Below are 27797 nucleotides of genomic sequence, written 5' to 3' on the forward strand. Positions count from 1 at the left end.
TCAGTTTTGTTGCCAGAAAAAAGGGGGAAACTCCTATTAGTATATTTTGGTACTGGCAAAAGACAAAGATGCCCCGTGTAGTCCGAACAGACGTTTTGGAGCAAGTGCTGCTGTTAGAGAGTAACCCCTCTGAAGGTCGTCACGTGACACAAGAGGGTTGGTGGGTGGCCAGCACCACGCCAGTTGCGATGTTACTAAGTTGAGGCTGAGTAGACCTAGGAGAGGCCCAGCCAGGACCGGTTCAGATAATCGTCATTGGTGTTGGTGGCCGTGAGCGGGAATCGAACTGGGGGTCGCTTGGTTCGTAGAGCAGCACGCTAACCGCTGCGCCACCGCTCCTCCCCCCCATGTTCACGCGCGCGAGAAGCGAGTGTCACGCGCAGGGCGTGCTGGGAGGGCCTCGCGTCGCGGTTTGAGTGACAGCAACAACAACAACACAACAGCAACATAACAGTAACACAACAACAGCACAACAACACAATAGCAAAAAAACACAACAGCAACACAACAATAACATAACAACAACACAACAGCAACACAACAGCAACGCGACAGCAACACAACAACACAACAGCAACACAACAACACAACAGCAACACAACAACATAACAGCAACATAACAACAACAGCAACATAACAGTGGCGCAACATGGATGTGGCTGAATATGCACGTAGCGTTCCGACCCCGTGTCCCGACTGGACACCGGTGAAGAAGAATAAGAAGAATAGCTTTGTGGCTCATCGGATTCCTCCTGCAGTCGAGATGAATGTTCTGATTCTGCATAGTAGGCACGTGGAAGATGACCGGTGTGCTCTGAAGAAGGGTCATTGCTCGAATCGTCGCCTATTTTTTTTATCCCTTTCATTGGTCACGGAGTCATCGACGCATCGTTCAGAGATTCTGCTCATCACCGCGCCACTGCCACCAACGGCATTGTCGACAAATAACAACAACAACAACAATACTCCACGTGTCCTGCCACACAGCTCACTGTCCACGTACGCCGGCAACATCGCTGGCTGGTGAAGCGTATTAACCCCGGCTGAGATCTCATGAGGTGCAGGATGAGTTTGGTCTGCACGAGTGAGCTGGGAGGGATGCGTTGTTTCTTGCTCTCTATAATCCACAAGCTGAGTAACAACTTGCGCTGGTGGACTATTCAAATTGGGAACACACAAATGAGTTCACATTTGGAGGTTGCCACCGGCACGCCATGGTCCCTACTCTCGTCTTTAACGTCTCCACTGCGAGTGAGGTGGGCTGCCCGTGGCACGGTTCGTATTATCAAGGATCTTATTACACCCGCACGGATAGCCGAGGGCTACCGTACACGTTTGCGACAGGCGGCGAACCCAAATTGATAATCAGAATATTTCGTTGTACTGGAGGAATCCGATGAGCTATGAAGCTCTTTTGCACAGATGTCCTGTAAATGTAAACACCACGCGTGCCCACGTGACCGTGCGTGCGTGGCCCGGCTAAACACAACAACATCATCGCGAAGTGCAACGAGGTGCATGCAGTCAAACACTCGCCGTTTCTTCTTGGTCGCCTTCTTGTGCCCGCTCTTCTTCAACGTCCTGGGAGCCATGCCGCAGCCTCCTGCTCGCAGTCTCCACGGCGACTGGCCACTCTGCTGGCTTGAACTACACGATTCTATAGAGGGCGTCCGCTGTTGTTCTAAAGCCGTGGTTATTAGCCTCTACTGTAGCCTTTGGGTTCTCAATAGTAAAACAATATGTTCATAGCTACACAGGGGTTTGATGAAACAGAGTCAGTTGTACTTGCGTGCCCGTGCCGAATTTGTGTTTTCCGATTATTTAGCTTCTAAAAAAGAATCTGTCCATGTCTTAAAGTATGTCCCCGCATGTTACACAACGGACGACGTGAGTGTGTTACGCCGCTACTCTGGCGTGCGTGTATGGTGCACTATCGCTTCTCCAAACCCAGCACCGGAGCGGAGCCCACAAAGACGACAACCTCCACGGAGCCCCTCTTCATCTTCATCATCGCATCGCAGCGCTCCACGTGTTGTGTGCATTACGTCACCACTTAGCAACCGCGCACACACGCGCACACGCGCACACACAAACACGCGCTGAAAGGACGTCATTCAAGGGACTTGTTTGCTATGTTCAAGCTTCTAAAATCAACATTGGGCATCTTGGCGTGGCAGCAAAGGTGGCAATTGTTGGCCAAATACCCCAATGCGGGGATCTCCTAGAAAAAGAAAAAAAAGCTGAGCAGAAACTCATCGCGAGTGAGACTTTACAGGGCTCAGGGCATTATTAATAGAGTTGTGTGCGCTAATACAGTGGGGATCAGGGCTTCATTTCAGATGGAGCAGGCCAGGGTTGAGCTCCAGAAAATACCCCCCCCCCTCGCTATCGGTGGGGGGGTTCAACAAATATCTCGTGAGAAATAAAGCAGCCCTGGTGGTGACCGTGCAGGCGAAATCCGATGAGCTATGAAGCTCGTTTTCACAGGTGTCCAGTGGGGGCAGGTCAGAATAATCCAACAGACATATCAAATCATGATAGGAGTGCCAAGTACGGTACAGTATAGGAAGGGTTTCTCTGTGTGCCTATGTACGTGTCTCTCTCTATGTATCTCTGTGATGTATCTCTCTGCTTATATGTCTGTCTATATGTCTCCAGTTCTGTGTTTTATCTCCCTCTCAAATTTAGCATTCTCTGGAAGAACGTAATCAACCAGGTAGGGTGTTGACTGTTATGTTAGCCGACTCTCTGTGTTGTATCGCATTACATTTCTAAGTATACTAGGTTTGTTTTCTATTTCATTTATACCTGATGATGATTGCTTGTGTTGCAATCGAAACGTCGTATGCTAGTATTTAAGTTATTATTTTCTCTTTATACGTGACTTTACCGAAAGAACCAAAGAGTAATTCCTGCAGTCACGAAAGCTCCAAATTAAATATGAAGGGTAACCAAATCACAAAACAAAGTGTATTGTCCAGAGAGACAATGGGGCTGAGACTGCCCCTAGGCAGGATGTGGACTGGAGACGTTGACATTTGGACGACCGTGCTCCGTGAAAGCAGTCAGACCACGTGGTGGGCGGTGCAGTGGGCACAGTGGTGAGCACACCCACGACCCCCTGCGACGTCGGTTCGACTCCTGGCCACGGCTGCCATCAGTAGCAGCGAGTGACGCCTCAAGGCGGCCCGGCGTGCCCGCTGCACCAACGGGTTCGAAGCGGCGTGGTCAAGAAGTGGGCAAACAGCCCCCTCCTCCACGGCTGCTGACACAGCATGGGGGAGATCCTCGTCCGGCAGGAGGCCACTTTGCCAAGGGGCTTCTCAACTGTTCGCGTGAATTGTTATCGTTCGGCAATTAGGGTTTTTCGATTCCACGCACCATATTCGAACAGCACTTTGCGTTGTTCCGTCTAGACTCTAAGAGGACTCGCTGGCCACGACAACCCACGTGACAGCACGAATGGCATTGTTCTACCAGGTACCCTCTGCCTCCAAAGACAACGATCCCCCGTGTAGCCTCTTAACAGACTGTTGGGGCAAGCGCTGTGAGCGAGCAGAACCTATGAAGGCCGATTGGCTGTGGTGGCCAGCACCACGCCCGACACACACGCGCACACACACATCTTCGCATTAAGCAAATGGGCGTGTGTTGGGGGTCTTCATTAAGTATTGATTACATTCTACTGTTTCCTTTCCTCGCTGTCTACTCGCGCTCGCCGTTCTCCTCCTGTGCCACACGAGACGCAGCAGCAGAGCGAGAGGCGAGGCAGAGCGAGAGGCCAGGGGGCCGCCTACGGGGAGCGACTTCGCGTGGCGTCGTGATGGAGGGGCAGAGTCGGCGAGGGAGCCTTGCCGCCTCGCCGGTGACGGGCAGGCGGGCAGCCCGGACGGCTACAGAGCTCGTGATGAGCCGCTAGAGAGTTGGAGCCCCGTGGAGTCTGTTGCCGTTCTTCTCGCGTGTGGCACGCGGTGCGTTCTCGTGTTCGGACTGATGCTCAGACTGCGCGTTCGCTTTACGGATTAACTTTATAAAAACGTAATTGTCTTTGTATAAACTTCAATACCGTTGCTGTCATTAGAGTTGAAGGCATTCATAATGCTGATTGTTTCCGTGAGATGTCTACGCACAGCTGTGAGACGATGCGATCTTAAGCTTCGTTGCAATGAGTAGCAGCGAGCGGCGCTGTCCACTGGGCTACTCGGTCACTCGGCTTTACACTTCGGTAGAAACAGCGTCGTTTCCTGGGCCTGGCGTACACCTTGCTTGCTTGGGGGCAGGTTTTCGACAGCTTGCTTGGGGGCAGGTTTTCGACAAATATCCACCCCTTGCCAGCTACAACCGGGAAGTAGATTTCAACGGAGTCCACGGCACGGATCAACTTCGCAGTGTTTTCCTTCCTTCGGCACGCCAGTAACTGGGACGAAGCTCCACAGCTCTTCCATCACGGGGAAACTTCTTCCAGGTACAAAACACGACTCCAACGCAGATGGGGCAGGCGGAGCGGACCGGTTCGTAGATCCAACCGTGCCCCGTGTCCCGTGGCGCGCGCAGGCCGACGTGGGGGACTACGAGGCGGTGGCGGCGGCTTGCAGCGGCGTCCCCTGCGTGCTCCACACGGCCTCCTGCGGCATGCCCGCTCGCGAGCAGGTACTGTCCCACCGGGGTTACCGACAATCCCACGGAAACCGTTCGCAGACACGAGAGGATCTAATGCGCACTCCACAGGTGTAGCAACGATGTAAGCTGCTTTAAAGCTTTCGTGACTGCAAGGATTCATACTCTTAGTTCTTTAGGTAAAGTCACGTAGGTAAAAAATTAAATTAAAATAAAAAAAAACAATAAAATCCACTTGATACAGATTTTTTGCTGTGACAGTTTCACCTGAAGACGGAAGCTTGCGTTGCCTCCGAAACGTCGTGATTTTATTGTTTTTTTTTAATAAATTTTAATTTCATTTTTTACCTACGTGACTTTACCGAAAGAACTAAGAGTATGTAAGCTGCTGTCGCATCGCACCGGAGTATCATGTCCACACGCAACTGTTGTTCAGATATCTCATCGTTAACATAGTGCACCTGGAAGAGTCCCTTGCGATGGAATAGCTCGCTTGCGAGGGTGTCCAGGGTGTCGATTGATGGGCGCATTAGCAAACGCTGGAATGGCACGTGCACATAAGGATTTGAAATATATAACCTATACACGTTAAACACATTATTTGGTGATGCTGTTGCTTTGGCAGTGGTGTACAAGCACAATTAACAACAACAACCTCAACACGTTTGTCAATAATACTGCGTGGATTTTTCGATTTAAAGCTTTCGTGACTGCAGGGATTCATCTTCTTGGTTCTTTCGGTAAAGTCACGTAGAAGGGAAATAATAAAATAATAAAAATAAAACATAATAAAATAATTCTCACGACGTTTCGGCCACAACGCAAGCAGCCGTCCTCAGGTGAAGAACAGGTCTGTCGGGAAGACAGCGTCTGAATGAAACACCCCAGGCTTGGAGCGTCTATTTAATCTGGGTTGGAGGGGAAAGCGCGCCTTGACAAAAGAATTTGCATATCAAGAGAAATTTAGCATATTTATGGGAAATGCAGATATGGGATTAGTACTACTTGTGAAATGCGTAGGAGGTGGGTGGGGGGTTTCAAAGTCATATTATGCCCGTGCATTATGCAGGATTAGCAGCATCTGTTATTGTGTGGCGCGTGAGCACAGCGACACCAAAGACAACTGATGTCACCGTGCTGTCACTCATACTTGTGCATTCCTGTCACTGCAGTGACCTCACTGAAGTGCCCGAGACCACGATTGTATTGTCTCTGTTTCATTCATGGAGCCTCAAACCATTTTCAGAGCAAGGGACACACAGCTGAGGGAGATATAAACGGGCTGACAGAGCTGAAACATTGTATTTTGGGTCGCATAAACCTTGAACAGAGAAAGCTGCAAGTTACTGTAAATGGAAAATACCCTGGCGTTCCAACAGCACCGAGCCAATTCACATCGTAAGAAAACGAGGAAGAAGAATGAGAGCGCTCGTGGAAGGGGGTGGTGAACGATGATGACGAATGGGGTCAAAGTTAGTGTAACTGTCAGGACTGTTCTGCATGCTTCTCGTTTCAAGTGTCACGTGATACTGCTCATTACTCAACTTTGTTGGAGTCGTGTTCTGTGCAGCGGTTGTAGTGTGCGTGTGTGTGTGCGCGTGTCTCTCTTTGTGCCTGTGCGCAGGGTGTGCAAGCGCATTCTATTAATGACGGAGAGCAAGTGAACGTGTTTCAATGGCTGCAACCGCTGGTTTGTCTACGAGTTTGTATTCGTTACGATAACTATCATCATTGCCACTGCAAATCACACCATTGCCATCACCCCCACACACACACACATTACTACCACACATACACCACCCATACCATCATTATTATGTATTAGTATCACCAATCAATAATGCCAATACCCACCTATTTCGCCATAAAGTAACGGTGACGTCACCACGGCGCCTGTGCCAGGCCAGGTGCACTTTGAGGCCACGTGAAGTGTCGAAGGCTCGCCGACAGATCTCTGGACAGACCCAGCAGGTTCCATGGGTTGGCTGACTGAGATGACCGATATATGCACCAGCTGTACCCCCTTCTGTGCCAGCCTAGGTGCAGGAGGTCACGGGACAGACCCAGCAGGTTCCATGGGTTGGCTGACTGAGATCATTGGTAGATACACCAGTTGTACCACCTGCTGTGTCAACTAGAATCACCACCAATACCGACACCACCACACTCATCACCACCACCAAGACAAGCGTCATCATTACCACCGTCATGTGATTCAGCAATATTTGGGAGGGAGGGTGACGAACTCTATTAAATGCATATCACCTGTGCTCACTATCTGCCTCACCCATGTCAATCACGTGTATAAAGCGGTGCTGGTCATTCATGCTCAGGCAATGCTTCTGTTTAACAGTTTGAGAAGCTTGGGCACAGCATGCCTCGGACATGCGTACCTGTTCACCTGGTCTACGCTGCAGGTGCGAACTCACCTACACACACGTTACGAATTGCCAGGTCCATGCGTGCAGAACTTCACTTTCAAGAATGCCTCATGTCCGCACGTAACATCGTGCACACGATGTAACAACCATCAACCAGCCTTGCCTGCAGAAGTGCATCGCCTTCTTGTCTTGGGTCAGCAACAACATACATTTGATCAAACGTGATAGTTTAATGTTTTACATTATGTTTGCGTATCGTTTGAAACTCGTGGTTTTCCAGCCCGCTCAATGTTTTCTCATCATTTACAGATTTTACACAATATACTGCAGTAGTCACAGTATACCACTGGATCTGCACTTGTTGTAACCTGCGTAAACCTCTGAGAGCTTTTGACGTCTTGAATGCCCCCCCCTCTCTGCCCCCACCCCCCGTGTGGTTTGGCTGCAGCCCTGACGATGGAATGGGTGCACCTACTGCTGAGGCATTTGGTGGAGCTCCCTCCACTCCTCACCAGGAGCGAGGTAGAGTCACCAAATCCGCGATATTTTGTCAAATAATCCGCACCGAAATGCACTGCACTCTGGGGCAATCCATCGCACGGCATGGCACGGGCAAAGGAGGGTGTGTGTGTGTGCGTGCCGTGTGTTGTACGCTCTCTTGCATATGAGCTTGCACACATTCGGACGGGATTTCACACGTTTCCAAATCATGTGACTGCGTAGTCCAAATCTGGACCCACGGTCCCAAATATATTCCGGCCGTTTGAAACCAGCACCGGTGAGAGATGCATTCACGTCGCTTCTTTCGGGCTTCTGCGAGACGTTCACTCTCAAACGCCGATGTGCCGGTGCAGCAGACGCTTCGTCATCCAGCGATCGTCTCGGACTACTGCGTCCCAAATCTCCTTTGGGCGTTGGCATTTCTTGAGTGTTGACGTAACTCGTAAGGCAGTGATATCTGTAATCCAGGTCATCCACACGGGGTCTTCTGGCTCGGGCCTGCGTGTTGAGCATTCCCTCTTTCACGATTGCTGACTCATCAGATGAACAAATTCCGATTGATGGGCGTCCGTGCAATGCACCCGTGGAATGCGGTCACTGCCGCTGTAATTGACGAGTCGGGTATTTGGCGAACGACACTGCAACACGCGGGCTCCAGGCTGCTGAGAGGTGATGAGAGAAACAGGGCACGAGGCACACGAGGAAAGGCTTTTAAAGGTTTTCAAAGTGCACGTTATAATAACGAGGCACGCATGCATAATAGAGCAGGCGGAGTTGCATTATTGACGGCCATTGTTTAAGAAGTGCCGTGTGGAATTACGCCTCTGGGTCTATAATAACACCATCCCGCTTTGATGACCTCATTCACGGGATTCGGCGTGAACCTTAAACCGAGCTGTTACTTAACCCAAGCCGCCAGCCGCCGTGCTTCTCGGACACCATATTTATTTAATGCTGTATTATTTACAACACAGTATTCACATCGCGCCAAACGGTGCTGGAATCATCAGCAAAGCGACGCAATAGCTCATGCGAAATGTGAAGAACTCGCCACCACTCAGAAAACAAAAGTCGCTCGTATAATAAAAAAAAAGTGATTAATGCGAGTAAAACCACCGGTATAAAAAGGGCGCCCGTCAATGCGAAGGTCATTGTGGTGGCGATTGGCTAATTAATTCAAGTCACAACTGCACGATGCCAAAATGTCACCAGACACTCGGCATCCTCCGGAGGAGGCAGGGTCAGTCTCGGCTGGCCTCGTCACAGGCGCAGGAGACGGCGGGCAGCACCGGCCCAACAGAGTTGGGTTTCAATCGGGCGACTTGTGGAGTCGGGGACGAGAGAGAGTTGCTGACGCGCCGCGTGCAACTCTCACGCCGCAGCCTTGATTACGAGTGGAAACCCCCGCACCGCGTTCATCCACCGCAGGTCAGAAGCCTGCTCTTCCCTCGCCCTGCTCCACCTTGCAATGCCCTCCCATCGTCGTTCCCCCCTCCCAGTTCTTAAACTCTGCTCAATTCAAGCAACATTCACTTGTTATCTTTTAGACCAATGCTGTGTGTTGCTGGCCGCTTGGCGTTTTTGTCCTTGAGGACCTCTGTGCTCAGCGATCAGGGGCATTTTTTGTTTGTTTTTGAAAGTGCCCACGTTTTTTTTTGTCCGCGACGTCAATCGTCGTTGCCTCCCGTGTGCTTCGTGTGTAGGTGCGGAACGTCGGCGTGACGCACACATTCTGCATCAGCAAGGCACGCCGCCAGCTGGGATGCCGTCCGCGCGAGTTCTGTTTGTCCGAGACGCTGCACGTGCCGAAGATCACCCGCATCAAAACGTGGCGGACAGGCGTCGCCCGGCATGAAGCGCTGATGTGGGCCGGGGTGCTCCTGTGCTTCTGTCTCCTCGTGCTCCACTCTGTGGTGGTCCTTCTGATGATGTTCTGAGGCCGTTGGATGATGCTACGCTGCGCTTTGTCGATGTGAAATGAACAGCACGTTTCTCAATATTGGAAATGCTGTCAGTGTACGGCACTTATCCATCACTGAATTACAGTACAGGAACAGGTTTCTTTGGACACTTTGGGAAATGGCTCGACTCACCGGTAGTTGAAAATACAAAAAAATCAGAACAGACATCAGTGTCTTCCAAAGAGAGAGAGAGAAAAACAATTTTAATTCCAATGGCAAAAGTGTAAAATAAAGTAAATGCATAATTTGAGCAACTTACCCCTCGAAAATTACCCCCAATTATCACCACCACTACCACCACCACCCATTGTCATTTTTCTACATGGACGAATAGCAAACACTACATTAACTCTCCCGAGGCCCTCTTGTCGTAACCAGTGGACCTCGAGATTGGCATTTGTCTCCTGAACAGATTGCCAAAGATGAGAATACAACATTTGTGCAGCACCTGGCACCATCATCTTGAGCAAGGGAATGACAGACACTTGAGAGATTTTCTTATCAACAATCGACTGGTAGATGAAGTAATTGGATGAAGGTGTTTATTCATGGAAAGCAAATACTCTGCTGCAGTTCCACAACACCATGTAATGAGCACAACCAAGCTTAATATACTCGACATTCGATGAGCGACAGGATTGTGGAAGATAAGCTAAGCACGTGAGACTTGAAATCTACTGATAACAAAACTATACTGCAATACCCCTTAAGCCAAAAAGCCAGTGCAGTTTACAGGAGGAGTAAGACTATCGATTATTTATTTTGGAGCGTCCAGACTCCTTCTCAGGATGGTCCTGCCTTGGAGATGTGCGGCCATGTTCATGATTGATTGTTTGGGTGCGGCATTACAAAGGAGACAAACGCAATAACAAGGTGGAAATTTAAAGAAGACCGATTACAATGGAATTTGTCAAACGCCCGACTTGACATTTAAAACACAAAGCGAAGTAAGAAAAGTGGATGCCTGGAAAAGGGTGGGTGGAGGGGGGTGGTTGTGGTGGGGTGGGGGAGGCGTTTGTTTATATTTTTGGTGACGTTTTGGCGCCAAAAGTTCACAAATTTGTACAAGAATGTCGCCCGCGTACTCCGGATTATAAGACGCACCACCCCCCCCCCCACCCCGTAAACGTGTGCCCGGTCCACGAAATGTGGTCTCACGCGGGCGGTGAAGCTGCGTCTTATAATCGGGAGAACGCGGGCAACATTCTTGTACATATTCGTGGTGGGTTTTTCGCGCCAAAATTTCACCAAAAATATAAACAAACGCCCCCCACCTTTTTCAGGCATCCACTTTTCTCTGCTTTGTGTTTCAAATGTCAAGTCTGGCCACTCCACTGCAAGTGCCGGGGCCAAGTCGGGCCACTCCACCGCAAGTCGGCGAGCACGCGACCTCACGGCATTGCGGCGACCCCACGGCTTGTGGGCCAGGACCCAGCACGGCCTGAGTCGTGACCACGTGGAGCCGGCAGGGCCTCCTCAGAGTCCATCTCGACGACGAGGGGCCTCATCAGACAGACTCCTGCCACACTTTGATCCACATCAGACTCCTCCCACACTTTGATCCACATCAGACTCCTCCCACACTTTGATCCACATCAGACTCCTCCCACACTTTGATCCTCATCAGACTCCTGCCACACTTTGATCCACATCAGACTCCTCCCACACTTTGATCCTCATCAGACACCTGCCACACTTTGATCCACATCAGACTCCTCCCACACTTTGATCCACATCAGACACCTGCCACACTTTGATCCTCATCAGACTCCTCCCACACTTTGATCCTCATCAGACTCCTCCCACACTTTGATCCACATCAGACTCCTGCCACACTTTGATCCACATCAGACTCCTCCCACACTTTGATCCACATCAGACTCCTGCCACACTTTGATCCACATCAGACTCCTCCCACACTTTGATCCACATCAAACTCCTGCCACACTTTGATCCACATCAGACTCCTGCCACACTTTGATCCTCATCAGACTCCTGCCACACTTTGATCCACATCAGACTCCTGCCACACTTTGATCCACATCAGACTCCTGCCACACTTTGATCCACATCAGACTCCTCCCACACTTTGATTCACATCAAACTCCTGCCACACTTTGATCCACATCAGACTCCTCCCACACTTTGATCCACATCAGACTCCTCCCACACTTTGATCCACATCAGACTCCTCCCACACTTTGATCCACATCAGACTCCTCCCACACTTTGATCCTCATCAGACTCCTCCCACACTTTGATCCACATCAGACTCCTCCCACACTTTGATCCACATCAGACTCCTGCCACACTTTGATCCACATCAGACTCCTCCCACACTTTGATCCTCATCAGACACCTGCCACACTTTGATCCACATCAGACTCCTCCCACACTTTGATCCACATCAGACACCTGCCACACTTTGATCCTCATCAGACTCCTCCCACACTTTGATCCTCAACAGACTCCTCCCACACTTTGATCCACATCAGACTCCTGCCACACTTTGATCCACATCAGACTCCTCCCACACTTTGATCCACATCAGACTCCTGCCACACTTTGATCCACATCAGACTCCTCCCACACTTTGATCCACATCAAACTCCTGCCACACTTTGATCCACATCAGACTCCTGCCACACTTTGATCCTCATCAGACTCCTGCCACACTTTGATCCACATCAGACTCCTGCCACACTTTGATCCACATCAGACTCCTGCCACACTTTGATCCACATCAGACTCCTCCCACACTTTGATTCACATCAAACTCCTGCCACACTTTGATCCACATCAGACTCCTCCCACACGTTGATCCACATCAGACTCCTCCCACACTTTGATCCACATCAGACTCCTCCCACACTTTGATCCACATCAGACTCCTCCCACACTTTGATCCTCATCAGACTCCTCCCACACTTTGATCCACATCAGACTCCTCCCACACTTTGATCCACATCAGACTCATCCAACACTTTGATCCACATCAGACTCCTGCCACACTTTGATCCACATCAGACTCCTGCCACACTTTGATCCACATCAGACTCCTCCCACACTTTGATTCACATCAAACTCCTGCCACACTTTGATCCACATCAGACTCCTCCCACACTTTGATCCACATCAGACTCCTCCCACACTTTGATCCACATCAGACTCCTCCCACACTTTGATCCACATCAGACTCCTCCCACACTTTGATCCTCATCAGACTCCTCCCACACTTTGATCCACATCAGACTCCTCCCACACTTTGATCCACATCAGACTCATCCAACACTTTGATCCACATCAGACTCCTCCCACACTTTGATCCACATCAGACTCCTCCCACACTTTGATCCACATCAGACTCCTCCCACACTTTGATCCTCATCAGACTCCTCCCACACTTTGATCCACATCAGACTCCTCCCACACTTTGATCCACATCAGACTCATCCAACACTTTGATCCACATCAGACTCCTCCCACACTTTGATCCACATCAGACTCCTCCCACACTTTGATCCACATCAGACTCCTCCCACACTTTGATCCACATCAGACTCCTCCCACATTTTGATCCACATCAGACTCCTCCCACACTTTGATCCACATCAGACTCCTCCCACACTTTGATCCACATCAGACTCCTCCCACATTTTGATCCACATCAGACAGAACCCCATACCCACGGTACCCAGACGCCAGTGTTGAAGTGGGTATGTGCATGATTGAGCACCTAGAGAAGGGTACGAGCGGTATTGTGTTAATGGTGGTGAGTTGGGTCGTTAAGCGTAAGCTATTGTGTTCTGTGTGCTATTGTGTTCTGTGTGCTATTGTGTTCTGTGTGCTATTGTGTTGTGTGCTATTGTGTTCTGTATGCTATTGTGTTCTGTGTGCTATTGTGTTCTGTGTGCTATTGTGTTCTGTGTGCTATTGTCTTCTGTGTGCTATTGTGTTCTGTGTGCTATTGTGTTCTGTGTGCTATTGTGTTCTGTATGCTATTGTCTTCTGTGTGCTATTGTGTTCTGTGTGCTATTGTGTTCTATGTGCTATTGCGTTCTGTGTGCTATTGTGTTCTGTGTGCTATTGTCTTCTGTGTGCTATTGTGTTCTGTGTGCTATTGTGTTCTGTGTGCCATTGTGTTCTGTGTGCTATTGTGTTCTGTGTGCTATTGTCTTCTGTGTGCTATTGTGTTCTGTGTGCTATTGTGTTCTGTATGCTATTGTGTTCTGTGTGCTATTGTGTTCTGTATGCTATTGCGTTCTGTTGATAGCTGTTGCGTCGCGAGATACACACGGCACACCGATGTTGATGCAGAACGCACACCGTGTCAACCCACACGCTTTACCCCGTATTCTTGTGCAGGGAAATTGAGTTTCCAGGTTCACACGGCGTACAATACGGGCTAACAACAAAACATTTGTCGATTTGTTTGTGTTTACTCCCTTGTGATGGGGCTTTGCAGGATGAACGTTGAGATGTATAAGGGGCACGGGGTGACCAATACGGTCTGAATTGGTCTGTAACGAGGTATAGGGCACTGATAAGGTGTTGACAGCGATGAGATCTCAATGCAAGCGACTCAACCTTGCAGCAACGGCACCAACCGAACTTCCGTCAAGGTCCACGATCTCGAGTGCAGTGCGTGTGATCGCCCAATAGCTTGAGGTTGTTGAGCCTGCGTGTGTTTTTTGAGGTAATAAACACTGCAGCCTCAGCGTTGTTATTATTATTGTTGTTGGTCTCTCAAACCCCGCTCACCTTGACGGGCTCTGTAGCGTCCCTTTGCGTGACAATCGCCTGGGGCAAAATTGAAGGTGGGCCGAGGTCGAAACGATTATTAAACACATTCCTGCGGAGGGAGCTGGTAGGAACGTTGGGTTGCTCGGTCAATGGCCAGAGTCAACGGCGGCGTGGTGTATTCCGCAAATATGCCCGACTGTGAGGGCGGGCACGAGCCGGCGTGAGTAGGTTAAACGTTGAGTTTTATAAGGGCACCACGGGGTGAACAGCCCCTCCCCACCCAGCCCCACCCCTCCCACCCCCCACCCAGCCCCACCCTCCCCACCCAGCCCCTCCCCACCCAGCCCCTCCCCACCCTCCCCACCCAGCCCCTCCCTGCACGACGGACAGACACAATAATCCCCTGTGGGCTGGTGTAACCAGGAGGTTCCTACCAGTAATAGACGCACAACACGATGTTTGGAGTGTTTTTTGGATTTTTTTTAATGAAGCGACGTTATCAATGGGACCCAGAGCAGTGTGATTATATTGTCCTCGTAGCAAAAGTAGCTACATATGCTACGGGCCCCGCACTTTCAAGGGTCCCGCGCTAAATGATTTCAAGCTATCAATTCCGGTTCAGTGATTCTGCACTTGCTCTATTACTATAGTACTACATAAACACCCAGCTCTGTCATTCTGTGACTGTGATTAACGCGGCACGGATTGGTTGAAGTGCGTCACGTGACTGCGAGCAAGAGACGGGTGAGTGAGAGTAAGGTAGAGTCGCGCTATCTCCACTGCTGCCCTGAGGGAGAGCCGTGCTCTCCACTGCTGCCCTGAGGGAGACAGGTGAGTGACACTGAGGCAGAGCCATGCTCCGTCCACTGCTGCCCTGAGGGACCCCCGTGCTCTCCACTGGTGCCCTGAGGGACCCCCGTGCTCTCCACTGCTGCCCCGAGGGAGCCCCGTGCTCTGTCCACTGCTGCCCTGAGGAAGCCCCGTGCTCTCCACTGGTGCCCTGAGGGAGCCCCGTGCTCTCCACTGGTGCCCTGAGGGACCCCCGTGCTCTCCACTGCTGCCCTGAGGGACCCCCGTGCTCTCCACTGCTGCCCCGAGGGAGCCCCGTGCTCTCCACTGCTGCCCTGAGGGACCCCCGTGCTCTCCACTGCTGCCCTGAGGGAGCCCCGTGCTCTCCACTGCTGCCCTGAGGGAGCCCCGTGCTCTCCACTGCTGCCCTGAGGGAGAGCCGCGCTTTCCACTGCTGCCCTGAGGGACCCCCGTGCTCTCCACTGCTGCCCTGAGGGAGCCCCGTGCTCTCCGCTGCTGCCCTGAGGAAGCCCCGTGCTCTCCACTGCTGCCCTGAGGGAGCCCCGTGCTCTCCACTGCTGCCCTGAGGGACCCCCGTGCTCTCCACTGGTGCCCTGAGGGACCCCCGTGCTCTCCACTGCTGCCCTGAGGGACCCCCGTGCTCTCCACTGGTGCCCTGAGGGACCCCCGTGCTCTCCACTGGTGCCCTGAGGGACCCCCGTGCTCTCCACTGCTGCCCTGAGGGAGCCCCGTGCTCTCCACTGCTGCCCTGAGGGAGCCCCGTGCTCTCCACTGCTGCCCTGAGAGACCCCCGTGCTCTCCACTGCTGCCCTGAGGGAGCCCCGTGCTCTCCGCTGCTGCCCTGAGGGAGCCCCGTGCTCTCCGCTGCTGCCCTGAGGGAGCCCCGTGCTCTCCACTGCTGCCCTGAGGGAGCCCCGTGCTCTCCGCTGCTGCCCTGAGGGAGCCCCGTGCTCTCCACTGCTGCCCTGAGGGAGAGCCGTGCTCTCCACTGCTGCCCTGAGGGAGCCCCGTGCTCTCCGCTGCTGCCCTGAGGGAGCCCCGTGCTCTCCGCTGCTGCCCTGAGGGAGCCCCGTGCTCTCCGCTGCTGCCCTGAGGGAGCCCCGTGCTCTCCACTGCTGCCCTGAGGGAGAGCCGTGCTCTCCACTGCTGCCCTGAGGGAGCCCCGTGCTCTCCGCTGCTGCCCTGAGGGAGCCCCGTGCTCTCCGCTGCTGCCCTGAGGGAGCCCCGTGCTCTCCACTGCTGCCCTGAGGGAGCCCCGTGCTCTCCACTGGTGCCCTGAGGGAGCCCCGTGCTCTCCACTGCTGCCCTGAGGGAGCCCCGTGCTCTCCACTGGTGCCCTGAGGGACCCCCGTGCTCTCCACTGGTGCCCTGAGGGAGCCCCGTGCTCTCCACTGGTGCCCTGAGGGAGCCCCGTGCTCTCCACTGCTGCCCTGAGGGAGCCCCGTGCTCTCCACTGGTGCCCTGAGGGACCCCCGTGCTCTCCACTGGTGCCCTGAGGGAGCTCCGTGCTCTCCACTGGTGCCCTGAGGGAGCCCCGTGCTCTCCACTGCTGCCCTGAGGGAGCCCCGTGCTCTCCACTGCTGCCCTGAGGGAGCCCCGTGCTCTCCACTGGTGCCCTGAGGGAGCCCCGTGCTCTCCACTGGTGCCCTGAGGGAGCCCCGTGCTCTCCACTGCTGCCCTGAGGGAGCCCCGTGCTCTCCACTGGTGCCCTGAGGGAGCCCCGTGCTCTCCACTGGTGCCCTGAGGGACCCCCGTGCTCTCCACTGGTGCCCTGAGGGAGCCCCGTGCTCTCCACTGGTGCCCTGAGGGAGCCCCGTGCTCTCCACTGGTGCCCTGAGGGAGCCCCGTGCTCTCCACTGGTGCCCTGAGGGAGCCCCGTGCTCTCCACTGCTGCCCTGAGGGAGCCCCGTGCTCTCCACTGCTGCCCTGAGGGAGCCCCGTGCTCTCCACTGCTGCCCTGAGGGAGCCCCGTGCTCTCCACTGCTGCCCTGAGGGAGCCCCGTGCTCTCCACTGCTGCCCTGAGGGAGCCCCGTGCTCTCCACTGCTGCCCTGAGGGACCCCCGTGCTCTCCACTGGTGCCCTGAGGGAGCCCCGTGCTCTCCACTGCTGCCCTGAGGGAGCCCCGTGCTCTCCACTGCTGCCCTGAGGGAGAGCCATCAGGCGAGCGAGGCCTGATGGCGAGGGCGGTAGGCCTCACCCAGTGACGTCATAGTGGCTACTTCACCTCGTGCATAATTAATATATTCATCTTTGGCATTTCCCCATCCCGAACCCAATAATCGAATCGTTACAATAACCCAACATTGATTCACCTCCATTCCTCGGTTGCTACATCTTATCAGCAAAAACCTAACCAACAGTAAACATGTGATTATTGCTTTGGCAGTGGCGCAATAAGCATAACAAAATTCAATACATTCTTCATTACGCATAGAATGGCCCAGTAATGGCATATTTTCCAACGGTTCAAAGTCAGCACACTCATCAACCACAGTGCCTTAAAATAAAAATATATATAATCGGCGATGTTTCCGGCAATGGCCCTTCATAGCGAATACGCGGGCTCGAGACGGAGAGACCGATACGAGTTGGAGACTGCACGACACTCCATGGGGCACGATGCCCAGGTTTAAAATGGAGACGATGAAGAGTTACGCTAACTCGTACTGCACTCAGCAGCGATGCGTTTTCATTCCCCACGAAAGCCTCTCATCCTTCAACTCCCTCCCTCCCCCGCCCCCTCCAATTCTCCCTCCCCAATTCCCGACCCCCCCTCCTGCTCCCTCCCATCCCCCACCCCCTCCCCCTTCCACTCTTCATTCTCGACCCACCCCACTGCCCCCCCCCTCATCCCCCCCTCAACCCCTCCATCCTCCCCCCACCCCTTCATCCCCCCACCCCTCCACCCCCCCCCTCATCCCCCCCTCAACCCCTCCACCCCCCCCCTCATCCCCCCCTCAACCCCTCCACCCCCCCCTCAACCCCTCCACCCCCCCCCTCATCCCCCCCTCAACCCCTCCACCCCCCCCTCAACCCCTCCACCCCCCCCCCTCCACCCCCCCTCAACCCCTCCACCCCCCCCCCTCATCCCCCCCTCAACCCCTCCACCCCCCCCTCAACCCCTCCACCCCCCCCCCTCATCCCCCCCTCAACCCCTCCATCCTCCCACCCCTCCACCCCCCCCCCTCACCCCCCCCTCAACCCCTCCACCCCCCCCTCAACCCCTCCACCCCCCCCCCTCATCCCCCCCTCAACCCCTCCACCCCCCCCTCAACCCCTCCACCCCCCCCCCTCATCCCCCCCTCAACCCCTCCACCCCCCCCCCCTCATCCCCCCTCAACCCCTCCATCCCCCCCCCTCCATCCCCCCCACCCCTCCACCCCCCCCCTCAACCCCTCCCCCCCCCCCCTCATCCCCCCCTCAACCCCTCCATCCCCCCCCTCCATCCCCCCCACCCCTCCACCCCCCCCCTCAACCCCTCCATCCCCCCCCCCCTCCATCCACCCCTCAACCCTTCCATCCACCCTCCATCCCCCCCCCCTGAACCCCACCATCCCCACCTCTACAAACCTTGCCCCTGCCGCTGACGTCACGCAGCTCGACCAATCGGCGCACGAGGAAGCGGCGGCCGAGTGGTGGGGGGCGCCCGGGGCCGTTGGCGCATCACGGGGGGGGGGCGGCACGGCAACAACAAAAGCCTCGCAGCTCGCCGCGCTCGACTCTCGCTCGGCCTCTTGCCGCCACAAGCCGCCGCCTACAGCAGCCGCCGCCGCCGCCGCCTCCGCCTCGAACCATGGGAGACGAGAAACCCAAGGTGAGAGGCGCCTCCGTCGCTCGTGTTGATTCGCCGCCGCCGTTGCCGGTGGTGGAGCGAGGCGGTGATGGTGGCGGTGATGAGGAGGAGGAGGAAGAGGGAGGAGGAGGATCGCCTCACGTTTTTGTCGCCCCGCGTCCCGCGCTCGCTGTTGCCGCCATGTTAACGACGACGACGACGACGGTGCCGATGCCACAGGCCCCGGCCCGTGCCCCCCTCTCGCCTCTCTCGCGACTGCCGCTCTGCGATGCTCGGAACGATGTTCGCGCCACCCCATCGACGAACTTCCTCGTTGCCCTGCAACCTTCCCCGCCAAGTCGCCGGCGGTGCTCTTCTTCTAACGAGGCCTCCCCCCCCCCCACGACTCCCGCCTCGACTGCGGCGGCACAACGACGGCGGCCCGCGGAGCACCTCGCGGATGGCGCCACAATTCTCCCGCTTGTTTTACTTGTTCAGTTCTGGGGGGTTCGCGCGACAAACGAGACGCGTTGTGGGGGTCTAAGATGTTCGCCTTTTAGCTCGCTGGGTGTTATTTTAGTTGTTGCTGTTGTGGTTGAGGAGACTTTAAAGTCTTGACGAGGAGATGCGTCCGCCCGGCCTCTCCCCCTGGCCAGGCCCTCCCGCAGCCCTCGCGTGGCCTGGGCCCGCCCGCCCGCCCGCCCGCACGTCGCACATGGCCGTGCTGCTGCTGCCCCCCTCCTCCTCCTCCTCGCTACTTGCCAAGAGGCCTGCCCGCCCAGCCGGCTTGAGCAGCCGCTGCTGCTGATGCTGCTTCGTCTTCCTCCCGCACCCCAACAACCCCTTCTCTCTCCCTCTCGAGCTGCACGGCCTCCTATCGCCTTCATTGTCCCTGCCTCCTCGGCCTGCCCGGCCTCCCGTGGCCTAGCCGGGTTCCCCAATCACGATACATCAGCTGCGGTAGCCTGGCACGCTGTGCTTTTAGCCCCTAGCCACCCTGCCCCTATGGCCCTGCTGCTTGTGTGTATATGTGCGTTGAACTTCTTTCGCACCGTACGTAGCCAACCGCGCGCGCTGTTCCCGCGGTCCGGCTTCGTCTTGTACGGCCTACGCTGGCCTTCCGTGGCTCTACCTGGCATCGGAATAATCCTCTCCCCAACCATGTCCACATCTTCCCAGGGCCAGCCAGACTTGGTGCATGGCCAGCCCTCTCCTGCCCTGTCGGTGCGGCCTGACCACCACCGCCCCCCCCCCCCCCGTGTCCTTTTCTGGACCTGTGTTTGCCGAACATTCTAGCACCGTTAGGTTATTGATCGTCCACCACTGCGGTCCACGACGATCTGGTCTTCACTTGGTGCCCTGCCATGTCCCAGCCTGGCCAAGCTGCCCCCCACACGCACACAAAGCCACCGAAACTTTGTGTGGGGGCGCCATGATGGCGTGCACAGTCGCGGCGCGTCTTGGTGACTTCCACCGCGCTGCCGACCGACCCTCTCGCTTCTCGACGTCGATTGCTTTGCACAGCATGTGCAAGCATCTCTCGCGTGCACGCTGTGGTGTATGCAAGCATGCGTACTCGTCCATGTTCACTCAATGTTTCGAGGGGGGGGGGGGGGGGGTCGAGCCGAGGCAGCAGACTTGGCGGGGAGACGTGCCACTAAATAATGTACAAGAATAACAGCAGGCCGCTAATAATTGTTTTTAATTAAAATACAGGAACAATGAAATGCACGTTTGTCCCGGTATAGGGCACGTGTAAGCAGTACGTGTTGTAAATGTGCTGTGGCTCCAGCTACGACCTTTTGGGTTTACTACATTCTTGCACGTGGCTGAACGGCGTGGGAACGTGCTCAAGTCGTCAATTGTGTAAAATGTGCATTTACAGTGGCTGGTGAACTTCAGGTCACCAGAAGCTACTTGCTGCTAAACCACATCTCGCTTGAAATTCTGCAGCTCCCCATTAGCCTTGATTTGTTTTTCTATAGTTTTTTTGCAGTTAATTTCACACCCCCCATAAAACTCCCGATATTACATCCCGTGCATGCCGAATGTGTATGCCCTGTATAAATTACCCAATTGTCTTCTGTGTACAACTCCGGCGGTCCATTGTTTCTCGCCTCTGGTCTTGGGCCTCTTGCAAGCGGCACATGCTGTACCTACACAAAGCCGTGATTTTTTTTTCAAGTCGTGCATCTTGTGTTCCTTTTAAACGTCCGGTGGTGCCGCAGGAGGGAGTGAAGACGGAGAATGATCACATCAACCTGAAGGTGGCGGGCCAGGACGGCTCCGTGGTGCAGTTTAAAATCAAGCGGCATACTCCTCTGACCAAGCTGATGAAGGCGTACTGCGAAAGACAGGTGAGAGCATCCAGCTGTACAATGACTTGCCGGTAGTGCCGGCGTTTCCATAACCCCGTTTGTGTTCACTTCGCATCCTGCTCACAGCACCCTCCGGAAGTATTCGTGTTGCACAAAGTACGGCTGCATACAGCGTTCTGAGTAATGGATGTCCGTGTGCGCTGCTTGTTGTTTGTATCGAGTGCATCTTGATCTGTTTTCCCCGCTAGTATGTACAATGAGTAATTCTTTGTTCCCTCGAGAGGTAGATCTGTAAACCGCTGGAAAAAGATTTGGTGTTGCTCTTAAGGCTTTATTTCGATTTTAATGCAATCGTGTTTTTGTTCTGTAACACAGGGGCTGCAAATGCGTCAGATAAGATTTCGGTTCGACGGGCAGCCCATCAATGAAACGGACACGCCAGCACAGGTGAGAAGTTTACGTTACAGCATCGCTAAGCTCGCGATCACGTGCTTGGCAAACACCTGCACTTTAAAAAACTACACGTAGCTGCGGCTGTACATTACACATGTATAAGCATGCAAGATAACCAGGATGGACCCAGTGGCCCACTTTAGATTTTGAATGGTAACGAGCAAGAGTTGGGGCCAGGTCGCTTCTGGAAAACTAATAGCTCGGTGGGCTTCACCTGGTAAAATAGTCTAGTTTTTATTTATTTTCAGTGATACGTTTAGCTTTCCTATACTTTGCACTCCCATCGTTTTTTTATTTGTTGCAACTTTCTGACCGTGTCCTGAATGGACATTTGTGAATAAAATGAGCTCAATAGTTAACCGGATTTCTCCCAGGATAAATAAATATTCTGATTTGTGGGTTAACTCTGTAACCGGAGGTAATGTTAAAGGTGTGTGTGGTGTGTGTGTGCTCGCTTGGTGTTATCTTTGTTGCTTGACAGTTGGAGATGGAAGACGAAGACACCATTGATGTTTTCCAGCAGCAGACAGGAGGCGGGTGCTAAGCAGACAGTGGCAGAACCTGGCCTCCCACCGAGTAAAAAAACTAAAAAAATGGTCGCGTTTCTTTTTACTGTTCTGTCAACTCGGCCCCCGAAGTTATCCCCCCACGTTCAATAGCGTCGAAGCAAGCGGCATTGCTGAAATGGAAAAAGGACCAGTATGTTGTGTTAACACCATCTGGAAATAAAAGTAAGGAAAATGCAGTCATTTACAAGGGTCCTGTATTATTGTCAGTTTTAGTAATGAAATCTTACTCGCTAAATGGAGCACCTTCATTTTTTTAAATTCTCGCTAATGCATTTTTCAAAGCTAATGCTGACATACTGTAACTGCTGGTTTTGATGGCAATGGTGGCCATCTTGAATTATGTACCCCTTTCTGCAAGTGACAAAGCCCAATTAATAGGCCCCATTGATATGATGTGCAGTGCATTATACAAAAGACCCTGAGTGGAAGCCCCCATTGATTAATCTTTTTGTGATGGTTTGTAATTTCACTTTGTTTTGAATTAGAATGTAATAAATGGTCCTATTCTATACCATTTGACTTTGATGAGCATTCGTTATGATTTAAAAGGATTCACAAAGGGTTTGTCACATTTAATTTTACGTGCATGTTGTAGTGAATGCAGTCTGTATTTGTGTAGAGGTTGGAGGATGGAAACGTCCAAGAACAGCGGAGTTGATCAGTTTATACTGAAAAGGTGTAGTTTGGGAATGAGGTAGGATTTGTGAATCTTTTTAAACAAAGTGCTGCCATTTTCCTCGCTATATTTTTAGCTAAGTTTTACTTTTCCAAGAGTGTACAAACACAGTAGGCTTTCATGTTTATTGGTCTTATCTTTTGTTTACTTGTACTTCACGTTCATTTAATAAAGTGTTTAAAAGTTACGTCATCAGGAGTGTTATGTTCTCGCAACCAAATGGTCTGATTTCTGAAAGCAGTCTACGGTGCAACCTTCACAGCAGAGTGGCTGATCTGATTAAGCAAACCATGAGCTCTGTATTCCCTTTATAAAGCAGTTAAGGGTTATTTCAAGAACTATTTTTGCAAACTCGATTTAGCTCGATGCTACACATGCTCGTGCACCCCACTTGAATGTTTTGTAAAACGTCCTGAATTCCACTGCATTCCAATCCTCAAGTGTCCTCTACTCATTTGTAGATGGGATATTGTTGAGGGGAGGTGCTACCGACTGGTGAACCTGTACAACCATACGGTCGTGTTCATCCAAGCCCATTCAAAAACAAGGTCATTGCTCATTGGAAATGGGACCAAATGAAATTTGGTGAGGACTGTCCTGATTTGAGGAAAATATGCCGAGAGTAATTTCATCCACATGCATTACTAAAATAACCATCGTTTTATTCTTGCAGTCAAATGTAAAAACTACAAATTGCATTCACAATTCCAATCCTGGCCATGGGTGAGAAGCACTTCCAAGGGGCGCCATCTTGAATTCCAACCTCAAAGCATTGTTTTTGCTCGAGTCGTTATTACATTCTCCGCCGCTAGGAGTCGTTACTACATTCACCACTAGTTATTACATCCACCACTAGTTATTACTTCCTCCACCACTAGGTGGCCACACTCGATATGCGAGCTTTGCTTAACCGAGTGAAAAGTCAACCTGGAATGTCTTTTTTTTTAACAGCAAGTGACCAGTCAAAGCTGATGTCCTTTTCGGGGTGAGCTGCATGCACCAACAGTGAAGGCTGAACTTCAAATAGAGCTCATCCACCAATGGACATGACGTGTCTGGGTTCATGTGGATTGCATGGCGTCACTCGAGCATTCGTGGTACGCTTTAACACCACGCGTGAGGTGTCGATTGACCAGATAGAACCGAAAGACGAGCAGGAACACGGCAAGTTCTGTGACGCACAAATACTGCTTTATAGGTGCTTGGACAACATCACGTGGGTACATTGATATGGTACAAGGAGGATATGCTTCGACACAAACACAACAGCTGCAATGACGTTGCACTAATACAGGGAAACCATGCTTGTTATGCACCTACATTAACAGCAGTTATTGTTCTCAATGTACACACCACACCAGCAACGGCGTTAGACGGCACACACACACACACCTTTAACGTTTACACAATGTGCACAACAATTTCATCCGCATTTGTTCATTAATTACAAGTCGAGAGTAACAGCAGGTTCCTTTGTTTAGCAAGTTATGGATCTGTACAGAATTAGTTGCATGGGGTTTTTTATATTTTAAAACGGGTAGTGTTTACACAAACATGCTGTTAAGCCGAGGTAAAAGATTTAAAAGAAGGATTTAAGGTGCCCCGAGTTGCTCACGTGGCAAGGTTTTGCGCAAAGTGCTCGCGCGAGCTCCACCGTGTATGACTCGGAGCCGGGGCTGGGGCTTGATCATCGATGGACTTCCCCCCGGGGGGTTGGCGACCACCGCAAATTCTCGCCACAGGTTTGGGGCCACAAAACGATGCTCACGCAACTTTAGCCGACTTCGGGAACGGCAGACCGGAGCGCAATGGGGGGGGGGGAGGGGGTGTGAATCGGACCCTGTGTGTGTATTAGCATTTGGAATTCCAAAGTGATGCACTGTTGTCCTTCCACCAAACCTCCAGATTAGCTGGCTACGTACGGTGCGAAGTTCAACAAACATGGAAAATCAATAACTTTACAGTTTTTTGCATTTAAAAAAAGGTTTTTTTGATTCACAACTTTCAACTTACTATGTTAACATCGGGAATACCGATCAGATGACAAGCCGTTGCACACGATCCACGGTGGAATTGTGGCGAACCTTCGGGAAAACTTTGTGTAAAGTTTCCGATACTTTCCTATCCTCTAACCCACCCACTCTGTGCAGGGCAGCTGGCTCCATAAGACTGCATTACATTTCATTTTCAAGTGGGGGAGGAGGTGGGTGGGGATCCCAAATGCGTTATTTCATTTTGTGTGGAGCAAGGACGAGGGTGAGGGATGCTTTTCCCTGTGGTCTCACCGCGCCGTCCTCGGTGCGCTGTGCAACATGACGAGAGCCGTCATCGCAAACGGACAACACAAAAAAATCAAGTTGAATAAATAAAATAACAAAAATAATAAACGCAACCACCCAAGTCCGCACATGTTCACCGAGGGTTCAAGATTAAGTACGCGCTCCTGTGCCCGTGTTTCATTCGCATACAATTAAGGCTGCATAAACACTGCCCCAGGCAATGACTTCCACAAATGTTTCTTTATACGGAGCATACATTTGTCTGATTCGGCATCTTTCAAGTTTAGCAAAACTTGGATTTTTTTTACAGGAAAGTTAAAACGAAGCTCGGGGATGTTTCGCTGCACGTTTGTGTCGAAGTCCGCAATCGACCGAAGCAATCGCTGCCACCTTGCTACGATGATGTAAAGTGTCTTAGGACTGCTGAAGTCCGACCGGCTTCAATTCACTCAGCGGTTGTCAACAGCCCCGTGAGCGCGGCACGCAACCCCGGGGGGGGGGGGTGACCACACCACGGTGAGCTCAACTCTACAGCCACCGCCGAGGGGCCTGCCGTGTGGTCCAAAGTTATCTTCTTTCTGTCACACGATTAATCACATGGGCACGTGAAGGGTTTTCATTGATTAGTGAGATTTTCGAAAAATTAACACCGATACAAAAAAAAAATGCACAACTCGACGAATCAAATGGGGGCGGCTTCGGCGTTCACGCCCCCCGGGGGGCAGCCACGACAGCGGCGGCTCGGTAACACCCCCGGGCGTAAAATGGAACGCGTCGCTGTCGCATGCAAACTCGCGTTCGTCAGCGTGTGGACACCTGACCGACGGGGAGTTCCATTTTTAATGTGGGGGAGGAGGAGGGGGGGGTGGATTTCGTTTTCTCTTTTAGTGCAGCACAAAGTGAGTACAATGAGCTCGTTTGGAACCGGACTGCTGGAGAAAGTTCTCCACACTCCAACGACACCGGTCGGCGAGCGAGCGGGTGGGGGAGTAAGCGCGCGGGGTCACGTGACCACTCGCCCACCCCCTCCCCCCCCATGGATCCGGCAGTGCGGGTGAATAGGCGACTCTTGGAGCACTCCCGCTCTGTGGCTGCCATCACTCTTCGGGGCACATAACTTGCCAGACGATGAGGTGGCTACGCTCGGCTTTCGTGACGACGGGTTTCAACTTCCCCAAGCTGTCATCGGTGTCCTCCTCTTCCCCATCGCCTGCACGCAACACAGACGCGTGCACACACACACGCACACATACATACATACATATAGACACGTGGACACAATTGTGCACAATAATGCAATAACCTGGATATCCTCAAATGTTCTCCGCAGGAATAGTTCTAAATCTGGGTCTCATTGACACAAAGTCGGCCCTTGATGATGATGCTCCTGCTAGTTTAAGTTATATTCTTAGAGAACGCTTGTTGAGAATGTCTGTAACCTTGGGTGACATTCTTTGATCTGAAGCCTTCTTTCTCTCCTCGTATCTCTCATCTCTTACCTTCGCCTGGGTAACGTCTTCCGTATCTACAATTGTCCTACCCTTTCTGCTGCTGAAACCCCGTGTGTTGCTTTTGCCACATCTAATATTGACGACTGAAAGTCTCTTCCCTATGGCCTGACATCCCTCACTGCAAAACTCGACGATTCAAAACTCCAGAGTTCTGACTTGCACCCCATCAAGGAAATCACAAAACGCCAATTACGATCGCACGCCCACCATTTTTAAAATCCTAAATGGTCTTACACCAGTCGACCTCCCTCCTCGCCACTCCCCCGTTCAGACGGTTGCTCCCTCTCCTCTGCTGCCCCGAATGTTCAGAATTCTCTCCTCCTGGTGGTCCACGCTGCTGATCCCCCCCCTCCACCTCTAATCCTTCTCGCCTGCGCCCTTCACAAGTTAAGTCCTAATTACACTCTCCCTGATTTCTCCCACTCTCTTCGTCCTTCCATCTTTATCCTAATTGTTGCCCGGCCCCATTTCCTTTCTCTGGTTCCACGAATTAAGAGACGCGGTCCCCTTCATCGTTCAACTCATCGCAGTGCTCGTATGGCCAGCACTGCTGGAGAGTTGAGCTGTACAAACACCGAAACCAAAAATGGCTCAGAACCAATAGATGCTTTACAAGCACGGTCAGCTGCATGCATCGTCAACGTGAGAATCCATTTTTATTCAACAAGTCGATAAATTCCAAGTCACGTGGCCGCAGTGAGGAGGCGGGCTGACCCGCGTGACCGGTTTTGACCGGATGACCCACACGACTGGTTTTGACCGGTTGACCCGCGTGACCGGTTTAGACCGGATGACCCACGTGACAGGTTGACCTCCGTGGCCGGTTTTACCCGGCCGGACCGTGCATGCAGTCTCATGGGGGAGGTGCGGGGGGGAGAGGGGGGAAGGACCGACCGATGCGGAAGTCGATGTAGCCCTCTCCGCCGCTCATCACCAGCATGGACTTGAGGTGCTGCTGCGGCTGCTGCACCATGGGGTGGTGCGTCTCGCTCGTGGGGGACAGCGCAGTCTTCTCCCCAAAGTTCTCCGAGCAGCTCCTGCTCAGCAGGCACGCTCGCGCCGAGCCTGCCGCGGGCGGGGAGAGAGCGCAGAGTCAGCGCCAACGGCACGGCCGTGGCGAGGAGCGCGGCGGTGGCCGCAGCCTCATTGCCTGCGGACCTTCACGGCGTCAAGCTGCGTCGCAAGGCAGGGAGAGTCGACAGCGG

The 27797-nt window shown here is 52.8% G+C and overlaps 4 protein-coding genes across 6 annotated transcripts in view; 2 read left to right on the plus strand and 2 right to left on the minus strand.

Annotated features, from left to right (window-relative positions):
- Positions 1-2007, minus strand: part of LOC133340974 (uncharacterized) — a 15775-nt gene extending 13768 nt beyond the window's left edge. Inside the window, exon 1 of the mRNA XM_061549531.1 lies at positions 1537-2007. Within this exon, the coding sequence (XP_061405515.1) occupies positions 1537-1592 (56 nt within the window). The 5' untranslated portion in view covers positions 1593-2007. The remainder of the gene's footprint in view (positions 1-1536) is intronic.
- A 1755-nt stretch (positions 2008-3762) lies between these two features.
- LOC133340771 (putative short-chain dehydrogenase/reductase family 42E member 2) lies at positions 3763-10421 on the plus strand. 3 transcript variants are annotated; one of them, XM_061549153.1, is made up of 8 exons: positions 3763-3971; positions 4281-4465; positions 4555-4650; positions 6242-6307; positions 6971-7034; positions 7447-7520; positions 8712-8927; positions 9203-10421. In XM_061549153.1, the coding sequence occupies exons 3-8, from the start codon at positions 4633-4635 to the stop codon at positions 9434-9436; spliced, it is 672 nt and encodes a 223-aa protein (XP_061405137.1). In that variant the 5' UTR covers positions 3763-3971; positions 4281-4465; positions 4555-4632; the 3' UTR covers positions 9437-10421. The 3 variants fall into 3 exon arrangements, with proteins under 3 accessions (XP_061405137.1, XP_061405138.1, XP_061405140.1); XM_061549154.1 differs by lacking the exon at positions 4281-4465; XM_061549156.1 differs by lacking the exon at positions 8712-8927 and having other exon boundaries at positions 3763-4465.
- An 8248-nt stretch (positions 10422-18669) lies between these two features.
- LOC133340975 (small ubiquitin-related modifier 3) lies at positions 18670-22989 on the plus strand. The gene is made up of 4 exons (XM_061549533.1): positions 18670-18828; positions 21015-21143; positions 21480-21551; positions 22039-22989. The coding sequence occupies exons 1-4, from the start codon at positions 18808-18810 to the stop codon at positions 22099-22101; spliced, it is 285 nt and encodes a 94-aa protein (XP_061405517.1). The 5' UTR covers positions 18670-18807; the 3' UTR covers positions 22102-22989.
- Positions 22990-23971: 982 nt separating this feature from the next.
- The window catches only part of LOC133340976 (C-Jun-amino-terminal kinase-interacting protein 3-like), a 57415-nt gene continuing 53589 nt past the window's right edge, over positions 23972-27797 (minus strand). The window contains 2 exon segments of the mRNA XM_061549534.1: positions 23972-26291; positions 27487-27657. Of these exon segments, the coding sequence (XP_061405518.1) occupies positions 26179-26291; positions 27487-27657 (284 nt within the window). The 3' untranslated portion in view covers positions 23972-26178.

Source organism: Lethenteron reissneri, chromosome 10 (assembly GCF_015708825.2).
Source record: "Lethenteron reissneri isolate LAM-NWPU_2019-01 chromosome 10, ASM1570882v1, whole genome shotgun sequence".
Taxonomy (NCBI): Eukaryota; Metazoa; Chordata; class Hyperoartia; order Petromyzontiformes; family Petromyzontidae; genus Lethenteron; species Lethenteron reissneri.